The following is a 15611-nucleotide window of genomic DNA, read 5'->3' as shown; positions in this document are numbered from 1 at the left end:
AGTGAGATAATCAAATTTGCAGATGACACAAAATTGTGCAGAGTAGTTAAATCACAAGCAGATTGTGATAAATTGCAGGAAGACCTTGTGAGACTGGAAAATTGGGCATCCAAATGGCAGATGAAATTTAATGTGGATAAGTGCAAGGTGATGCATATAGGGAAAAATAACCCATGCTATAATTACACAATGTTGGGTTCCATATTAGGTGCTACAACCCAAGAAAGAGATCTAGGTGTCATAGTGGATAACACATTGAAATCGTCGGTTCAGTGTGCTGCGGCAGTCAAAAAAGCAAACAGAATGTTGGGAATTATTAGAAAAGGAATGATGAATAAAACGGAAAATGTCATAATGCCTCTGTATCGCTCCATGGTGAGACCGCACCTTGAATACTGTGTACAATTCTGGTCGCCGCATCTCAAAAAAGATATAATTGCGATGGAGAAGGTACAGAGAAGGGCTACCAAAATGATAAGGGGAATGGAACAACTCCCCTATGAGGAAAGACTAAAGAGGTTAGGACTTTTCAGCTTGGAGAAGAGACGGCTGAGGGGGGCTATGATAGAGGTGTTTAAAATCATGAGAGGTCTAGAACGGGTAGATGTGAATCGGTTATTTACTCTTTCAGATAGTAGAAGGACTAGGGGACACTCCATGAAGTTAGCATGGGGCACATTTAAAACTAATCGGAGAAAGTTCTTTTTTACTCAACGCACAATTAAACTCTGGAATTTGTTGCCAGAGAATGTGGTTCGTGCAGTTAGTATAGCTGTGTTTAAAAAAGGATTGGATAAGTTCTTGGAGGAGAAGTCCATTACCTGCTATTAAGTTCACTTAGAGAATAGCCACTGCCATTAGCAATGGTTACATGGAATAGACTTAGTTTTTGGGTTCTTGCCAGGTTCTTATGGCCTGGATTGGCCACTGTTGGAAACAGGATGCTGGGCTTGATGGACCCTTGGTCTGACCCAGTATGGCATTTTCTTATGTTCCTTTCGGTCTGGTCACTGCCACATGCACTTTCACCAAAGTGATGGTGGTGGTAGCTTCGGCACTTCGGAAGGAAGGTCTCCTGGTGCATCCTTATCTAGACGACTGGCTGATCAGAGCAAAGTCGGCAGATCTATGTCGACAAGTGATTCGCAGGGTTTGCGATGTTCTCCACTCTCTCGGCTGGGGTGAATGTGGCCAAGAGTCATTTGACCCCGACATAGGCCCTAATCTACCTGGGAGCGAGGTTCGACACCTGGTTAGGCAAAGTGTTTGTCGGAAGAAAGGGCGCTATCTCTTCAGAACAGAGTTCGGTTGTGGCAATTACGAATTCCCAGAGTATGGGATTATTTGCAGGTCTTAGGGTCCATGACTTCAACCTTGCAGTTGGTTCCCTGGGCTTTTCTCCATATGAGGCCATCGCAGAGGGTGCTTTTGGTACATTGGAAGCCGAGCTCAGAGGAATTTTTTCTGCCCCTGGAGGGGGGGAGGCCAGGGAGAGTCTTATCTTGGTGGCTTCAGTCGGTCAATCTTCTCCACGGAATGGACCTCGAGGTCCCGGATTGGGGGTGGTGGTGACGACCCATGCCAGCCTTTTCAGCTGGGGGTGGTTTGTCAGCGCAATTCCGTCCAGGGCATTTGGTCTACGAAAGAGTCTGCATGGTCTATCAACCGGTTGGAGACCAGGGCAATGCGGCTTGCGTTGAGGGAGCTCTTGCTGCTAGTAACAGGTCGCTCAGTCCGAATCCTGTCGGACAATGTGACGGCAGGGTGGTACCAGGAGTCAGGCGATAGATCAGGAGGCTCAGCTCTTGATGTGTAGGGCAGAGGTCCATCTAGAGCAGCATCTCACATAGCCGGCGTCAAATGTCCAAGCGGATTTTCTCAGTCGCACTCACCTAGACCCAGGAGAGTGGAAGTTAGCGGAGACTGCGATGCAGCTCATCTGGAAATGTTGGGGGGTCTCCTCACGTAGATTTGATGGCGACTTGTCAGAATGCCAAAGCGGTACGCTTCTTCAGTCGGAGACAGCCCGGGGCCGAAGGCATCAACGTGCTGGTTCTGCCTTGGCCTCAGGGGGTTCTACTTTGTGTTCCCTCCTTGGCCTCTGGTGGGCAGGGTGTTGCGTTGCATCAAGAGACATCACGGGGAAGTGATTCTGGTTGTGCCGGAGTGGCCTAGATGTCCATGGTTTGCGGATCTCATCAACATGGCAGTAAATGGTCCAATTCGTTTGGGACATCTCAAGGGTCTTCTTCGGCAGGGTCCCATATTTTCCGACCAGGTCGATCGCTATTGTCTAGCGACTTGGCTTTTGAAAGGCAGAGGTTAAGGAATAAAGGTTATCACCACTTTGTTGCAGGCTAGGAGGCAATCTACTAATCTGGCTTACATTAGAGTCTGGCAGGTGTTCGAGGCCTGGTGTATTGCTCATTGGGTTCATGCCCTTCGGTCCTCCATCCCCGAGATTTTGTCCTTTCTGCAGGAAGGTTTTGCTAAGGGTCTATCTCAGAATTCCCTTAGAGTTCAAGTGGCGGCCTTGGGCTGTCTGCGGGGTAAAGTTGGTGATTCCGCTATTTCAGCTCATCTGGATGTGATAAGGTTTCTCAGAGGAACGAAGAATTTGAGACCTCCAGTTCGGAAAGTGTGTCGATCCTGGAACCTGATTCTAGTTCTACAGGGTCTTTGTTCAACGACGTTCGAACCTTTGCAGAGGGCGATGCTGAAGGACTTGAGATTCAAAGTGGTTTTTCTGATAGCGATTTGTTCTGCCAGGCGGAATTCGGAGTTACAAGCTTTGTCCTGTTGGGATCCATTCCTCCAGATTTCAGACTCAGGGGTCTTGTTCAGGACGGTGCCTTCCTTTTTACTGAAGGTCATTTCTGTGTTTCATGTGAACCAGACGGTGGAGCTTCCAGCTTTTCCGGAGGGGGAGGCATCTGCTCCCATTGCGAGAGAACTCAAGAGATTAGACGTTTGCCGAGCTCTTTTGCGCTATCTTGAAGTAAGTAATGATTTCAGGAGATCCGATCATTGTTTTTGTCTTGTGGAGCGGCGTGAGCCGAGGTTCTAAAGCTTCCAAGGCTACTATAGCGTGCTGGTTGAAGGAAGCAATTGGTTCCACTTACATTACTGCTGGGCGGCAGGTTCTGGAGGGCTTACGTGCTCATTTTACACTGTCTCGGGAGACAACCTGGGCAGAAGCGCAATTGGTATCTCCTCAGGAGATTTGCAGAGCTGCAACTTGGAAATCCTTACATACCTTTGCGCGACACTATCACCTGGATTTGGGGGCTTCTGGGTCTCTTTCTTATGGCGAAAGTGTTCTGCGAGCGGGATTCTCCAGGTCCCACCCCATTTAAGGAGCTTTGGTACATCCCAGGGTCTGGACTGATCTGGGTACGTACAAGGAAAGGAAAATTGGTTCTTACCTGCTGATTTTTGTTCCTGTAGTACCACAGATCAGTCCGGAACCCGCCCGTTTTTCCTGGAGGTGGAGAGCCGCTCGCTCAGCTGTAGTTTTGCCTTATGCGTACAGATTCCTAGCAGCCTGTTTCAGGTTTTACTTTTTTCCTATTGATTCATTGGATTGAGAGTTGCAATTTTTTGCTTGGGTACAGATCTGTACTGAGGAACTGCAGGTGGCTCTAGGCTTTATGTAGCAGGGTCAGGCAAGTTTTTCTCTGTCTTCACCTGCTGGCAGGGATGTATGAGCCCAGGCGTCTGGACTGATCCTGGTACGTACAGGGAAAGAGAACATACTGAGGAACTGCAGGTGGCTCTAGGGTTTATGTAGCAGTGGCAGGCAATTTTTTTTTCTGTCTCCACCTACTGGCAGGGATGTATGAGCCCGGGCATCTAGACTGATACGAGGTACTACAGGAACGAAAATTAGCAGATAAGAACCAATTTTCCTTTTCTACCTTCTGATCCTCTAAAGCAGAGCTTTCCAAACTGTGTGTCGGGACACGTTAGTGTGTCGCCTGCAGTGTGCAGGTGTGTCGCGCAAGCCCGGTCAACTCTGATGCGAGTTTGGGCTTTTTTTTCCCTAGAGATTCACTTTTTTTTTTCGGTTTATGGGTTGCTTATTATTGGGTGATTTTTGCTGTCAATCGTGTTTTTTGGGGGGGCTTGGTGGGTGGAATGAGCCCAGCCATCCTTGCATTGGCTGCTGCTGCCGATGAGGCCTGGCCATGAGGAGTACTGACTGCAAGCAGCAGTGTCTGGTGATCATGGAAGGGAGTGAAGCACTTAACTGGCAACAATCAAAAAGACGAGGTACATGAGTGTGGGGGCCAGACATGTGCTGGGGAGAGAGATGAGTGAGTGGGGGGCAAACGTGCTGGGGGGACAGACATGTGCTTGAGGGGGAGAGATATGAGTGTGTGGGGGCCAGACATGTGCTGGGGGGAGGAGAGAGATGAGTGTGTGGGGGACAGACAATTTGTTTTATTATTGTTTCTTATAAATTATAACAATAACATGAATCTTGGAATATATATTTTTAATATAAATTTAAGGTTTTCATGAGATAGGTTGTGTCGTGAAACATTTTATTTATGTATATATTTAAGGAAACATACATAAATTGTCGAAATATGTTTTGTTCGTTTAACCTTTAACCTCTGGTTTACTAGTAGACTGAATTACCGTGTCGTGAAATTATGTTTGTCTAAAAAGTGTGTCACCAACATGAAAAGTTTGGAAAGCTCTGCTCTAAAGCCTGCATCCTCAGATCTCAGAAGAGAGTGCCAGGAACCACTATTTCTACTTGGCTTTTCCTGTCCGCCTCACAGAACCCATTGCTCAGTACTAAGAACATAAGAACATGTCATACTGGGTCAGACCAAGGGTCCATCAAGCCCAGCATCCTGTTTCCAACAGTGGCCAATCCAGGCCATAAGAACCTGGCAAGTACCCAAAAACTAAGTCTATTCCATGTTACTGTTGCTAGTAATAGCAGTGGTTATTATCTAAATCAACTAAATAGCAAGTAATGGACTTCTCCAAGAACTTATCCAATCCTTTTTTAAACCCAGCTACACTAACTGCACTAACCACATCCTCTGGCAACAAATTCCAGAGTTTAATTGTGCATTGAGTGAAAGAACTTTCTCCGATTAGTTTTAAATGTGCCACATGCTAACTTCATGGAGTGTCCCCTAGTCTTTCTATTATCCGAAAGAGTAAATAACTGATTCACATTTACCTGATCTAGACCTCTCATGATTTTAAACACCTCTATCATATCCCCCCTCAGCCGTCTCTTCTCCAAGCTGAAAAGTCATAACCTTTTTAGTCTTTCCTCACAGGGGAGCTGTTCCATCCCCTTTATCATTTTGGTTGCCCTTCTCTGTACCTTCTCCATCACAATTATATCTTTTTTTGAGATGCAGCAACCAGAATTGTACACAGTATTCAAGGTGCGGTCTCACCATGGAGCGATACAGAGGCATTATGACATTTTCCGTTTTATTCACCATTCCCTTTCTAATAATTCCCAACATTCTGTTTGCTTTTTTGACTGCCGCAGCACACTGAGCCGACTATTTCAATGTGTTTTCCACTATGATGCCTAGATCTCTTTCTTGGGTGGTAGCTCCTAATATGGAACCTAACATTGTGTAACTATAGCATGGGTTATTTTTTCCTATATGCATCACCTTGCACTTATCCACATTAAACTTCATCCACCATTTGGATGCCCAATTTTCCAGTCTCAGAAGGTCTTCCTGCAATTTATCACAATCTGCTTGTGATTTAACTACTCTGAATAATTTTGTATCATCTGCAAATGTGATTACCTCATTCGTCTTATTTCTTTCCAGATTATTTATAAATATATTGAAAAGTACGGGTCCTAATACAGATACCTGAGGCTCTCCACTGCCCACTCCCTTCCACTGAGAAAATTGTCCATTTAATCCTACTCTGTTTCCTGTCTTTTAGCCAGTTTGCAATCCACGAAAGGACATCACCACCTATCCCATGACTTTTTACGTTTTCTAGAAGCCTCTCATGAGGAATGTTGTCAAATGCCTTCTGAAAATCCAAATACACTACATCTTCAAGTTCACCTTTATCCACATGTTTATTAACTCCTTCAAAAAAGTGAAGCAGATTTGTTAGGCAAGACTTGCCTTGGGTAAAGCCATGCTGACTTTGTTCCAGTAAACCATGTCTTTCTATATGTTCTGTGATTTTGATATTTAGAACACTTTCCACTATTTTTCCTGGCAATGAAGTCAGGCTAACTGGTCTGTAGTTTCCTGGATTACCCCTGGAGCCTTTTTTAAATATTGGGGTTACATTAGCCACCCTCCAGTCTTCAGGTACAATGGATGATTTTAATAATAGGTTACAAATTTTTATTAATAGCTCTGAAATTTCATTTTTTTTTTCCTTCAGAACCTTGGGGTGTATACCATCTGGTCCAGGTGATTTTACTGCTCTTCATTTTGTCAATCAGGCCTACTTTCTCTGGTACGGGTATCTCCCTAACATACTCTTCAGTAAACACTGTACGCCAAGCCTTTCTTTAAGCCTTCCTGTAAGAATGCGAGAATGTGCACAATGGTGGCCCAATGCAGGGAAACCTTCAACCCGCCGCACCAAAAATCGAAAACCTTTCAGACCCTAACGTAGGTGAACGAGGTAGAGGTCTTTTGGGCACATAGCAGAGTGGAAATAACCGCATCCGGAGAACCTTTCTTAACTGCCGTCTCTCATAAGCCAAGCCGCTAGACAAAAGCGATCCGCCTGATCAAAAAATGCTGGACCCTGTTGAAGTAGATTCGGAAGGTGACCGAAACGCAAGGGCCCATCTACCGCCAAGTTGATCAGGTCTTCAAACCAAGGTCTCCGTGGCCACTCTGGGGCTACAAAGATCACCGACCCCTGATGGGACTCTATTCATCTCAAGACCTTGCCCACCAATGGCCAAGGAGGAAGCACATAGAGAAGTATGTTGTGGGGCCACGGAAGGACCAGGGCATCTACCCCTTTCGCTCCATGCTCCCTTCTGCGACTGAAGAAAGGAGCCGCCTTTGTGTTGAGCCAAGTTGCCATCAAGTCAAGATGGGGCACTCCCCACCGATGAGCCAAGAGCCTCATCGCTTCCTCGGACAGTTCCCACTCTCCGGGATCTAGGCATTGGCGACTGAGAAAATCTGCCTGGACATTGTATCTATATTTACTTTGTTATAGGTGCCCATCTGTAAACCGTTATGATGGTGTATTACTTAATGACGGCATATAAAAACTCTTAAATTGTCCACTCCAGCTATGTGAGACACCGCTATCCATATGAGATGGCGTTCCGCCCAGATCATCAGCTTGTCCGCTTCCATGGCCACCGGCCGACATTTTGATCCCCCCTTGCCGATGTACGTCACAGTGGTCGCATTGTAGGAGAGAACCTTTACGGGACCGATGGTGGACAAGGGGGAGAAAACTGTGCAGCGCTAGACAAACCACTCTGGTCTGCAAACAATTTATGGATCACTTGGACTCCTGAGTTGTCCACTGGCAAATTGCCCCCCAACAAGAGAGACTGACATATGTTGTCACAATTATCCACTGGGGATTCTCCAGGTCCATCCCCCGCTGTAAATGGTCGGGACCCAACCACCATCCACCATCCAAGTTACATTATATCCCATGTTACATTACCCCTATTTAGCCATTCCCTATATTTATTCACGTTATTTTGACGAGTTACTGTTGTTCCTATGTTGTTCCTATGTTCAGAAACTCTGTTTATTGTAACGCCTTAACCGCGACAGTTTTGTTTTTTGGAAACCGACCTGATTTGATACTTGTATTGAGAAGGTCGGTATATAAAAATCCTAAATAAATAAATAAATAAATCCAAGACTGCTCCTGGCTGGATCCATGAGGGGTAAGCATAAGTGGAACTCTTCTGACTTGGGATCCCAGCGAGAAAGCAATGCCCTCTGCAAAGATCTCATATGGGCGAACGCCCAGGGAACCAACTTCAGAGTAGATGCCATAGAGCCAAGAACTTGCAAGTAGTCCCAGACTGTGGGCAAAGGAAGGGCCAACAGATGGCGAACTTGAGTCATGAGCTTGTTCATCCTCTCCTGGGAAAGGAAAACTTTGCCTATCACCATGTCAAAACGGGCTCCCAGGAATTCCAACACCTGAGATGGTACCAGCTGACTCTTGGAGAAATTGACAACCCAGCCGATCGACTGAAGACGATGTAAGACCACCTGAACTGCCTTCCTGCAAATGTCTTCCGACTTTGCTCGAATCAGCCAGTCGTCCAAATAGGGATGAACTAGGATCCCCTCCCGCTGGAGAGCCGCTGCCACCACCACCATTACCATGGTGAAAACTCAGGGAGCTGTCGCCAAACCGAACGGGAGCGCTTGAAACTGGTAATGTTCGCCCAATGCCATGAACCGCAGAAACCGCTGATGATGCTCTTGGATGCTGATATGCAGGTAAGCCTCCATCAGATCCAAAGAGGCCAAAAATTCGCCTTTGTGGACAGCTGCAATGACGGATCTCAACGTCTCCATGTGAAAGCGAGGTACCGAAAGCACCCTGTTGACCTTCAAGTCTAAAATCGGACGGAAGGAGCCCTCCTTCTTGGGGACCATAAAATAAATGGAGTATCTTCCGGTCCTGCATTCGCCCGGTGGAACCGGGATGATTGTTCCCAAAGCCTTCAAACGACACAGGGTCTGGAGTATCACCTGATGTTTCGCCCAAGATCCGCAAGGAAACACCAAGAAGAGATCCCACAGCGAGCGAGCAAAATCTAAAGCATAACAGTGTTCTACAATGTTCAAGACCCACTGATCCGACGTGATCTTGACCCATTCCTTGCAAAAACAGAGAGACGACCTCCGATCTCCGGAACGGAGGAATGGGCTGGCGCACCTTCATTGGGTAGACTTATTGGCGGAGAATCCTTGGGAGGCTCCATCGCGGAGAGGCCGCCTGCTGCGAAAGGAATGGGCCCAAGCCTGGGACCTCGAAGACGACTGGCGAGGAGGAAAGGACAGGGCTCTTCTCGTCCGAAAACGCCCCCTAAAGGAACTGAAGGGGCAAGAAGACCTGAACTTGTCCTCCGGCAATTTGTAAACCTTGTTATCCCCTAAGTCCTTAATGAGATGTTCCAGATCATCCCCGAATAAAAGTTTTGTTTTTTTTCCTTTAAACGGGAAGGACCCCAGCTCAGACGTAGAAGATATCTCGGCCGACCAATTACGGAGCCAAAGAAGCCTCCTCGCTGACACAGCTGAGGACATCGTGTGTGAGGAAGTACATAGGAGACTCATACAGGGCATCCGCTGTATAAGCGACCACCACTTCCATCTGCTCCGCCTGCTCTGCCTCTGCTGGGGGAAGTTCCTGAGCCATAAGCAACTGCTGTACCCATCTAAGGGTAGCTCTCTGCATGAGACTACTGCAGACAGCTGCCCTAACGCCAAGCGCCGACACCTCAAAAATCCGCTTGAGGAGAACCTCCAGCTTCCTATCCTGGAGATCCTTGAGGGCAGCCCCTCCAGTCACTTGAATTGTGGTGTGCTTGGCGATCGCCGAGACGGCCGCATCGACTTTAGGAATCTTAAGAATTTCTAAGGACTCATCCAGGAGCTGATAAAGCTTCTCCATGGCCCTACTTAATCCGCAGACTGGCTTCCAGGGCGTCGCATTCCCAGGTCATGAGCTGCAAGAGCCTCGGGTGAAAAGGAAAAGTTTTAGGAGGGGCGCGAAGACCTGCCAACAGAGGATCCCCCAGGGAAGTCTCTACCACTGGCTGTGGAGCTGGAATATAGAGTTTCGCGAGCACGTGAGGGATTAGAGGATCCAGCTCCTACCTTCGAAGTAAACTGGGCACCCGTGGGTCATCCTCCTCTACCGGAGTGGAATTATCAATGTCATCACCCGTGTCCGCAGAGAGAGGGTCTTGGGGTGAGGGGTCAGGAGGGGGAGGGGGTGCTGTTATCACTGCATCAGGAGCTGGCTGGGGTAGTCAGTCCCTAAGAGCCCCCTGGCCGTCCACAGGCCTGGGGATCTTTGCTGGAGGAGACTCCGCAAAGCCAAATCAGCCTCTGCCTCAATGTAAGCCATATGCAGTAAAAGGACAAATTGTGAAGAAAAGGGGTGCTGCCTCTTTAAGGCCCCCCCTCCCCCAGAGGCAAGGAAGGATGAATCCCGAATCGAGAGGCCTTTCAGGGCTTAAATTAGGAGGCGGTGGGAAATCTCCTCTCCTGGAGCCCTGTGCAGTATCGGAGCTTGAGTCTCCCAAAATGGCTGCCGTTCCCGCGCTAATTGGGGCCAGAGCTGACCGTTTTTCTGAAGCAGCTGACTGAATCCAGCTCCTCGTGGTCGTGGGAGCGATACTCTTTTGCCTGCTACAGGCAACTGTGAAGGGCCTTCACCCCCGGGAATGCAGCAAGAACATAGTTCCTCGCGGGTGAGCCGTGCTGCTGGCTCTCCACAGGCCGAGCACCGTGATCCCCGTGATCCCCGTGGCGTGGTAAGTGAAGCTGCAGGGGAAATCAGCTGGGTAATAGAAAATTACAATAAGCAGGCTTACGCGGCTCAACTTGCCTTTTTTTTTTTTTTTTTTAAATCGAGCCGATTAACCAGGGAAATGAAACGTCCCTGTGTTTAATTACTGAATAGAGGCTTTCAACAGAGGAATGGAACGTGTATGGAGGGGGGAGGGTCCGGCCCACCGGTAAATCCCCCCCCCCCCCCCTACTCACCGGGCTTCTGAAATTACTCCAGGTACAGAGGCTTTAGGACCAAAGGCCCCGCCTTGCCTGCTGACACTGAAACTGTCCCTCCTAGGGAGAATCTGTACTCCTTGTACTTCCCTCAGCTTTAAAACTTTTTTTTTTTTTCTTCACCAAGCTACTTACTAAAACTTTGATCTAGCCAAAGGCACCCAAAGGCAAAAAGACCCCTTCCAACTTATTAAAGAATCAAAAATTTGTAAAGGATCAGGACCGCAGGTTATGCCATCCTTCATCTGCTGGAGTCAGAGAAATACTGAAGGATCGCAGGTGGCACACCGGGTTATCAGGGGATACCTTACAACTTTTTTTCTCTTACTCCATCTGCTGGAAGGGAGGCATAACCCAGCAGTCTGGACTGATCGGGTACATACAAGGAACTCCCATTATTACCGCACTACCAATTTGGTTAGCTTCCCTAATTTCTCTTAGCATTTCACTGTCCGTCTCACCATCTTGACCAGGTGGACGGTAGTATACCCCTATCACTATAGTCTTCCCCAATACACAAGGGATTTCTACCCATAAAGATTCAATTTTGTATTTAGGCTCATGCAGGATCTTTATCCTGTTGGACTCTATGCCATCCCGGACATAAAGCGCCACACCTCCTCCCGAGTGCTCCTCTCTGTCATTGCGATATAATTTGTAGCCCGGTATAGCACTGTCCCATTGGTTATCCTCTTTCCACCATGTCTCTGAGATGCCAATTAAGTCTGTCATCATTTACTGCTATACATTCTAATTCTCCCATCTTACTACTTAGACTTCTGGCATTAGCATACAAACATTTCAAAGCGTGTTTGATGGACCCTTGGTCTGTCCCAGTATGGCAATTTCTTATGTTTTTATATGATGGTGTATGTGTGTTCTCTGTGTGATGGCAGAGGGCACGATCCCTAAGGACGGTGGTGGTGATGGTGCTGTATGTGTGTTCTCTGTGTGATGTCTGGGGGCACGATCCCTAAGGACGGTGTTGTTTATCTGTTTACAGAGTTCAGTAGCTGAAGGCACACCTGATGGTCATTCAGATGCTGTTCTTGATCTTTCATGGAATAGACAAATCAGGTAAAAATGCTTGGTGTAATCTCCCTGCAAAGGAGCGCAGCTTTTTCCATATGTAAATACTCCAGAAAGCTCGAGGTGCCACCTACCCCCTTTTAGGACGTTGCAGCACAAGACAGAGGGGAATGGATGCTGGGTAGGTTTATTTTCCTGATTTGTATTTCGGGCCCTTCAAAGCGCCTTGCGTTTAGGGGCTGTCGGCATTTCCCTCTGGGGATGGGAAGCTGGGTGGGTAAGGGAGTTTTGGAGAGAGGGTGAGAATTTGGATTCTGGGTAGGCAGAGGGTGGAGAGGTCGCTGGGCGGCAGAGCTTGGAGTGATGATGATGTGCTGCTAAGGGAGAAAGAGGAGGTTGCTGGGGGGAGAAAGCGAGGAGAGGAGAAGGATGGGGGATGGATAGAAGGGATGCTGGGCACTGAGGGGCATTTTTTTCAGGGACGGTGCAGAGCCCAGGGCTTAGGGGATGCTCTGGGCCTTATTGGGCCACCAGTCTGCATGGTATGATTTGGTGGCGGGGTGCAGGGTCAGGGAGAGGGATGCTGGGGGGTAGGGATATTGACAGAACATAAGAACATGCCATACTGGGTCACCCCAAGGGTCCATCAAGCCCAGCATCCTGTTTCCAACAGTGGCCAATCCAGGCCATAAGAACCTGGCAATTACCCAAACACTAATTCCCTGTACGTACCTGGATCAGTCCAGACAGTGGGTTATGTCCCCAATCCAGCAGATGGAGTCAGCACAAGCTTTGAGGGGGCGTATCCATATATACTACTACCCCCTCTGCAGGAGTTCAGTATCTTCTGACTCCAGCAGATGCGAGTAGGGGAATCAGGCTTCCCCTCCTTTTCCTTTTTCTTCACTTTCTTGCTTGATTATGGCTTGTTGTTGTTTTTTTCTGTGGATCAAGTTTGTATCAAGTTTGTATTAAGTTTAAAAAAAAAAAAAAAGGCAGAGTTCTTTCAACTTCTGGGGAGTGGCTTCTCTTCCTTGTCTCTTCTCTGCGGCCTTGCTGTTTATTTCTCGTTGCAGCCAGGGGTAAGTTTGTTTTTTTCCTTTGTAGTTTTTTCCTTCACAGCTCAGCCCCCGGTGCCCGCGAAAGCCGGTGGAGCCGGCCTCTTCGCTCTTTACTCCCTCACCCGCGGCCATTTTACAGCTCCTCATGGGCTGCTGAGCCATTTAGGGAAAGATGTCTGGGGCGGGTCGTGTGGCCGGGAAGGCCCCCCCGCGGCACCCTCCTCTATTTTCGGACAGCGGGCAGTGCGGGCCGACCAGGCCCCCCCGCAGCGGCGCTTTTGTGCGCGTGGCCCCCCCCCCCCGTGGCTTTTTCTTTTCTCCTACAGCGATCCCGATGCCGCGGCCGTCCCGCTGTGCGGCCTGCGGAGACCCGGGGTCCCGGATTTCCCGGGAGGGCATCTGTGCACGATGCCTCCCCGGGGGGGAAGGTACCTCACAGTCCCTGACTGATTTCTCTTTTTTGCCCGGGCGGCGCGGGCCGGCCACTCCGCCATTTTTGGCGGGAACGGCGGCCATTTTACATTCTGAGCGCCCTGAGGCGCAGGCCACGAGGGGGAACGGATCCCTGGAGGCCACGAGGGAGAACGGATCCCTGGAGGACTCTACCAGCGGGGGTGTTCCCCCGATTTTGGTGCAGGAACCAAGCACCCAGAGCCAGGGAGCAGGAACCACGCCGCCCCCGAAGCGCACCCGAGCAGGCCGGGGTTCTCTCCGGAGTTTATCCTGCTCATGCATACCGCTTATCTGCAGGGGCTGGAAGCACCTGTGGGACCCCTCCCTCCTAAGATCCCTCGGATGTCGCCCTCGACGCTGGCCCCCCCCGACCCTCCGGGAGTGGGGGCCTCCCGCCTTCCTACCCGGGTCCGATCCACGCCCGCGGCAGTGGGGGCGGTGCCAGACCCAGCGGGACATGGACTTGACCTCTCGGACGGGGGACAAGGGGACGGCACGCAGGAGGGGGATGATCCGCGTACCCTACGCCTCTTCCAGAGGGAAGAGCTGGACGACCTCATCCCGCAGATCATCCAAGAATTAGATTTGGACCCGCCACCAGACCCGCCTGCCCCAGTAGCTCCCGCTGTCGTCACTTCTTCAAGGAAGGGAGATCCTGTCCTGGCGGCACTCCGGCTGAGGGCTCGGGCTTTTCCCATTCATGACTCGTTTTTACAACTTCTCACCAGGGAATGGGACACCCCGGAGGCCTCCCTGAAGAGCAGCCGGGCTATGGAAAAGCTCTACCCGCTCCCCGAAGATTTTCTGGACCTCATCAAGGTCCCAAAGGTGGACTCCGCAGTGTCGGCGGTCACGAAGAGGACGACTATCCCAGTGACGGGAGGTGCGGCGTTGCGGACACACAGGATCGTAAGTTGGAAGTTTTCCTTAAGCGGGTTTTCGAGGTCTCCGCTCTGGGTATGCGGGCGGTGATGTGCAGTTCGCTTGCCCAGCGGGCTAGTCTCCTTTGGGTGCAACAACTCCTCACGTCTCAGAACCTGCCGTCCGATGAGGCTGCCCAGGCAGATCGGCTAGAAGCCGCAGTGACGTATGGGGCGGACGCCTCGTACGACCTTTTTCTGGTCCTCGCAAGATCCATGGTTTCGGTAGTGGCAGCACGACGACTACTGTGGCTACGCAATTCGGCGGCTGATACGTCCTCTAAGTCGAGTCTGGGCTCTCTTCCCTTCAGGGGCAAGTTCCTCTTCGGGGAGGATTTGGACCAGATCATCAAGTCCCTGGGGGAGAACGCTGTTCATCGGCTGCCGGAGGATAGGTTTCGACCATCCAGAGCATTTTCTTCTTCTCAGACCAGAGCCAGAGCGCAACGGCGCTACAGGGGATACAGACAGGCGGGCTCCCGGTCATCCGCCCCCAGGTCTCAGCCCTGGTCGCGCTCCTTTCGCGGGCGTCTGCCCGCACGCACTACTCCCGGAACCGGGAACCCCTATACCAAGTCTTCACAATGATGCCAGTCTCGCCCACTCCCCTGTCCCCAAGATTGGGGACCGACTAACGTATTTCTACGCGGAGTGGGCACGGATCACCTCGGACCAGTGGGTCCTGGATACCATAAAACACGGCTACGCATTGGAATTTGTCCGCCCCCCGCAGGGAAGGTTCATCTTTTCCCCCTGTGGCTTGGACCTCAAGAGAGGAGCAGTGCAGCTGACTCTGGACAGACTCCGGGAGATAGGCGCTATTGCGCTCGTGCCCTTCGGAGAGGTGGGCTCGGGCCACTATTCCATCTATTTCGTCGTACCAAAGAAGGACGGTTCCTTCCGGCCTATCCTAGACCTCAAGGAAGTCAACAAATCCCTTCGAGTCGTTCGGTTCCGCATGGAAACGCTCCGGTCAGTGATTGCGGTGGTGCATCGGGGGGAGTTCCTCGCCTCCCTGGACTTAACAGAGGCCTACCTGCACATTCCCATCCGCCCGGACCACCACCGTTTCCTTCGTTTCAAAATTCTGGACCAGCATTTTCAGTTCACGGCTCTCCCGTTCGGATTGGCGACGGCGCCGCGCACCTTCACCAAGATCATGGTAGTCGTGGCGGCAGCTCTCCGGAAGGAGGGCATCCTGGTTCATCCTTATCTGGACGATTGGCTCCTCCGGGCGAAGTCATTCGATCATGGACGCTCAGCGGTGACTCGAGTAGTACGGTTTCTACATTCCCTGGGATGGGTAGTGAACTTCTCCAAGAGCTCCCTCATGCCCTCGCAACGCTTGGGTTTTTTTGGGGGGCGACCTTCGACACCCTACTGGG

The 15611-nt window shown here is 50.1% G+C and overlaps 1 protein-coding gene across 1 annotated transcript in view; it reads left to right on the top strand.

The window, feature by feature from the left end:
* PWP1 (PWP1 homolog, endonuclein) overlaps nucleotides 1-15611 on the top strand; it is a 129869-nt gene that overhangs the window by 45116 nt on the left and 69142 nt on the right. Inside the window, exon 8 of the mRNA XM_029597379.1 lies at nucleotides 11767-11840. Within this exon, the coding sequence (XP_029453239.1) occupies nucleotides 11767-11840 (74 nt within the window). The remainder of the gene's footprint in view (nucleotides 1-11766; nucleotides 11841-15611) is intronic.

This window comes from Rhinatrema bivittatum, chromosome 4 (assembly GCF_901001135.1).
Source record: "Rhinatrema bivittatum chromosome 4, aRhiBiv1.1, whole genome shotgun sequence".
NCBI lineage: Eukaryota > Metazoa > Chordata > Amphibia > Gymnophiona > Rhinatrematidae > Rhinatrema > Rhinatrema bivittatum.
This window is presented reverse-complemented; position numbering and strand designations above follow the sequence as displayed.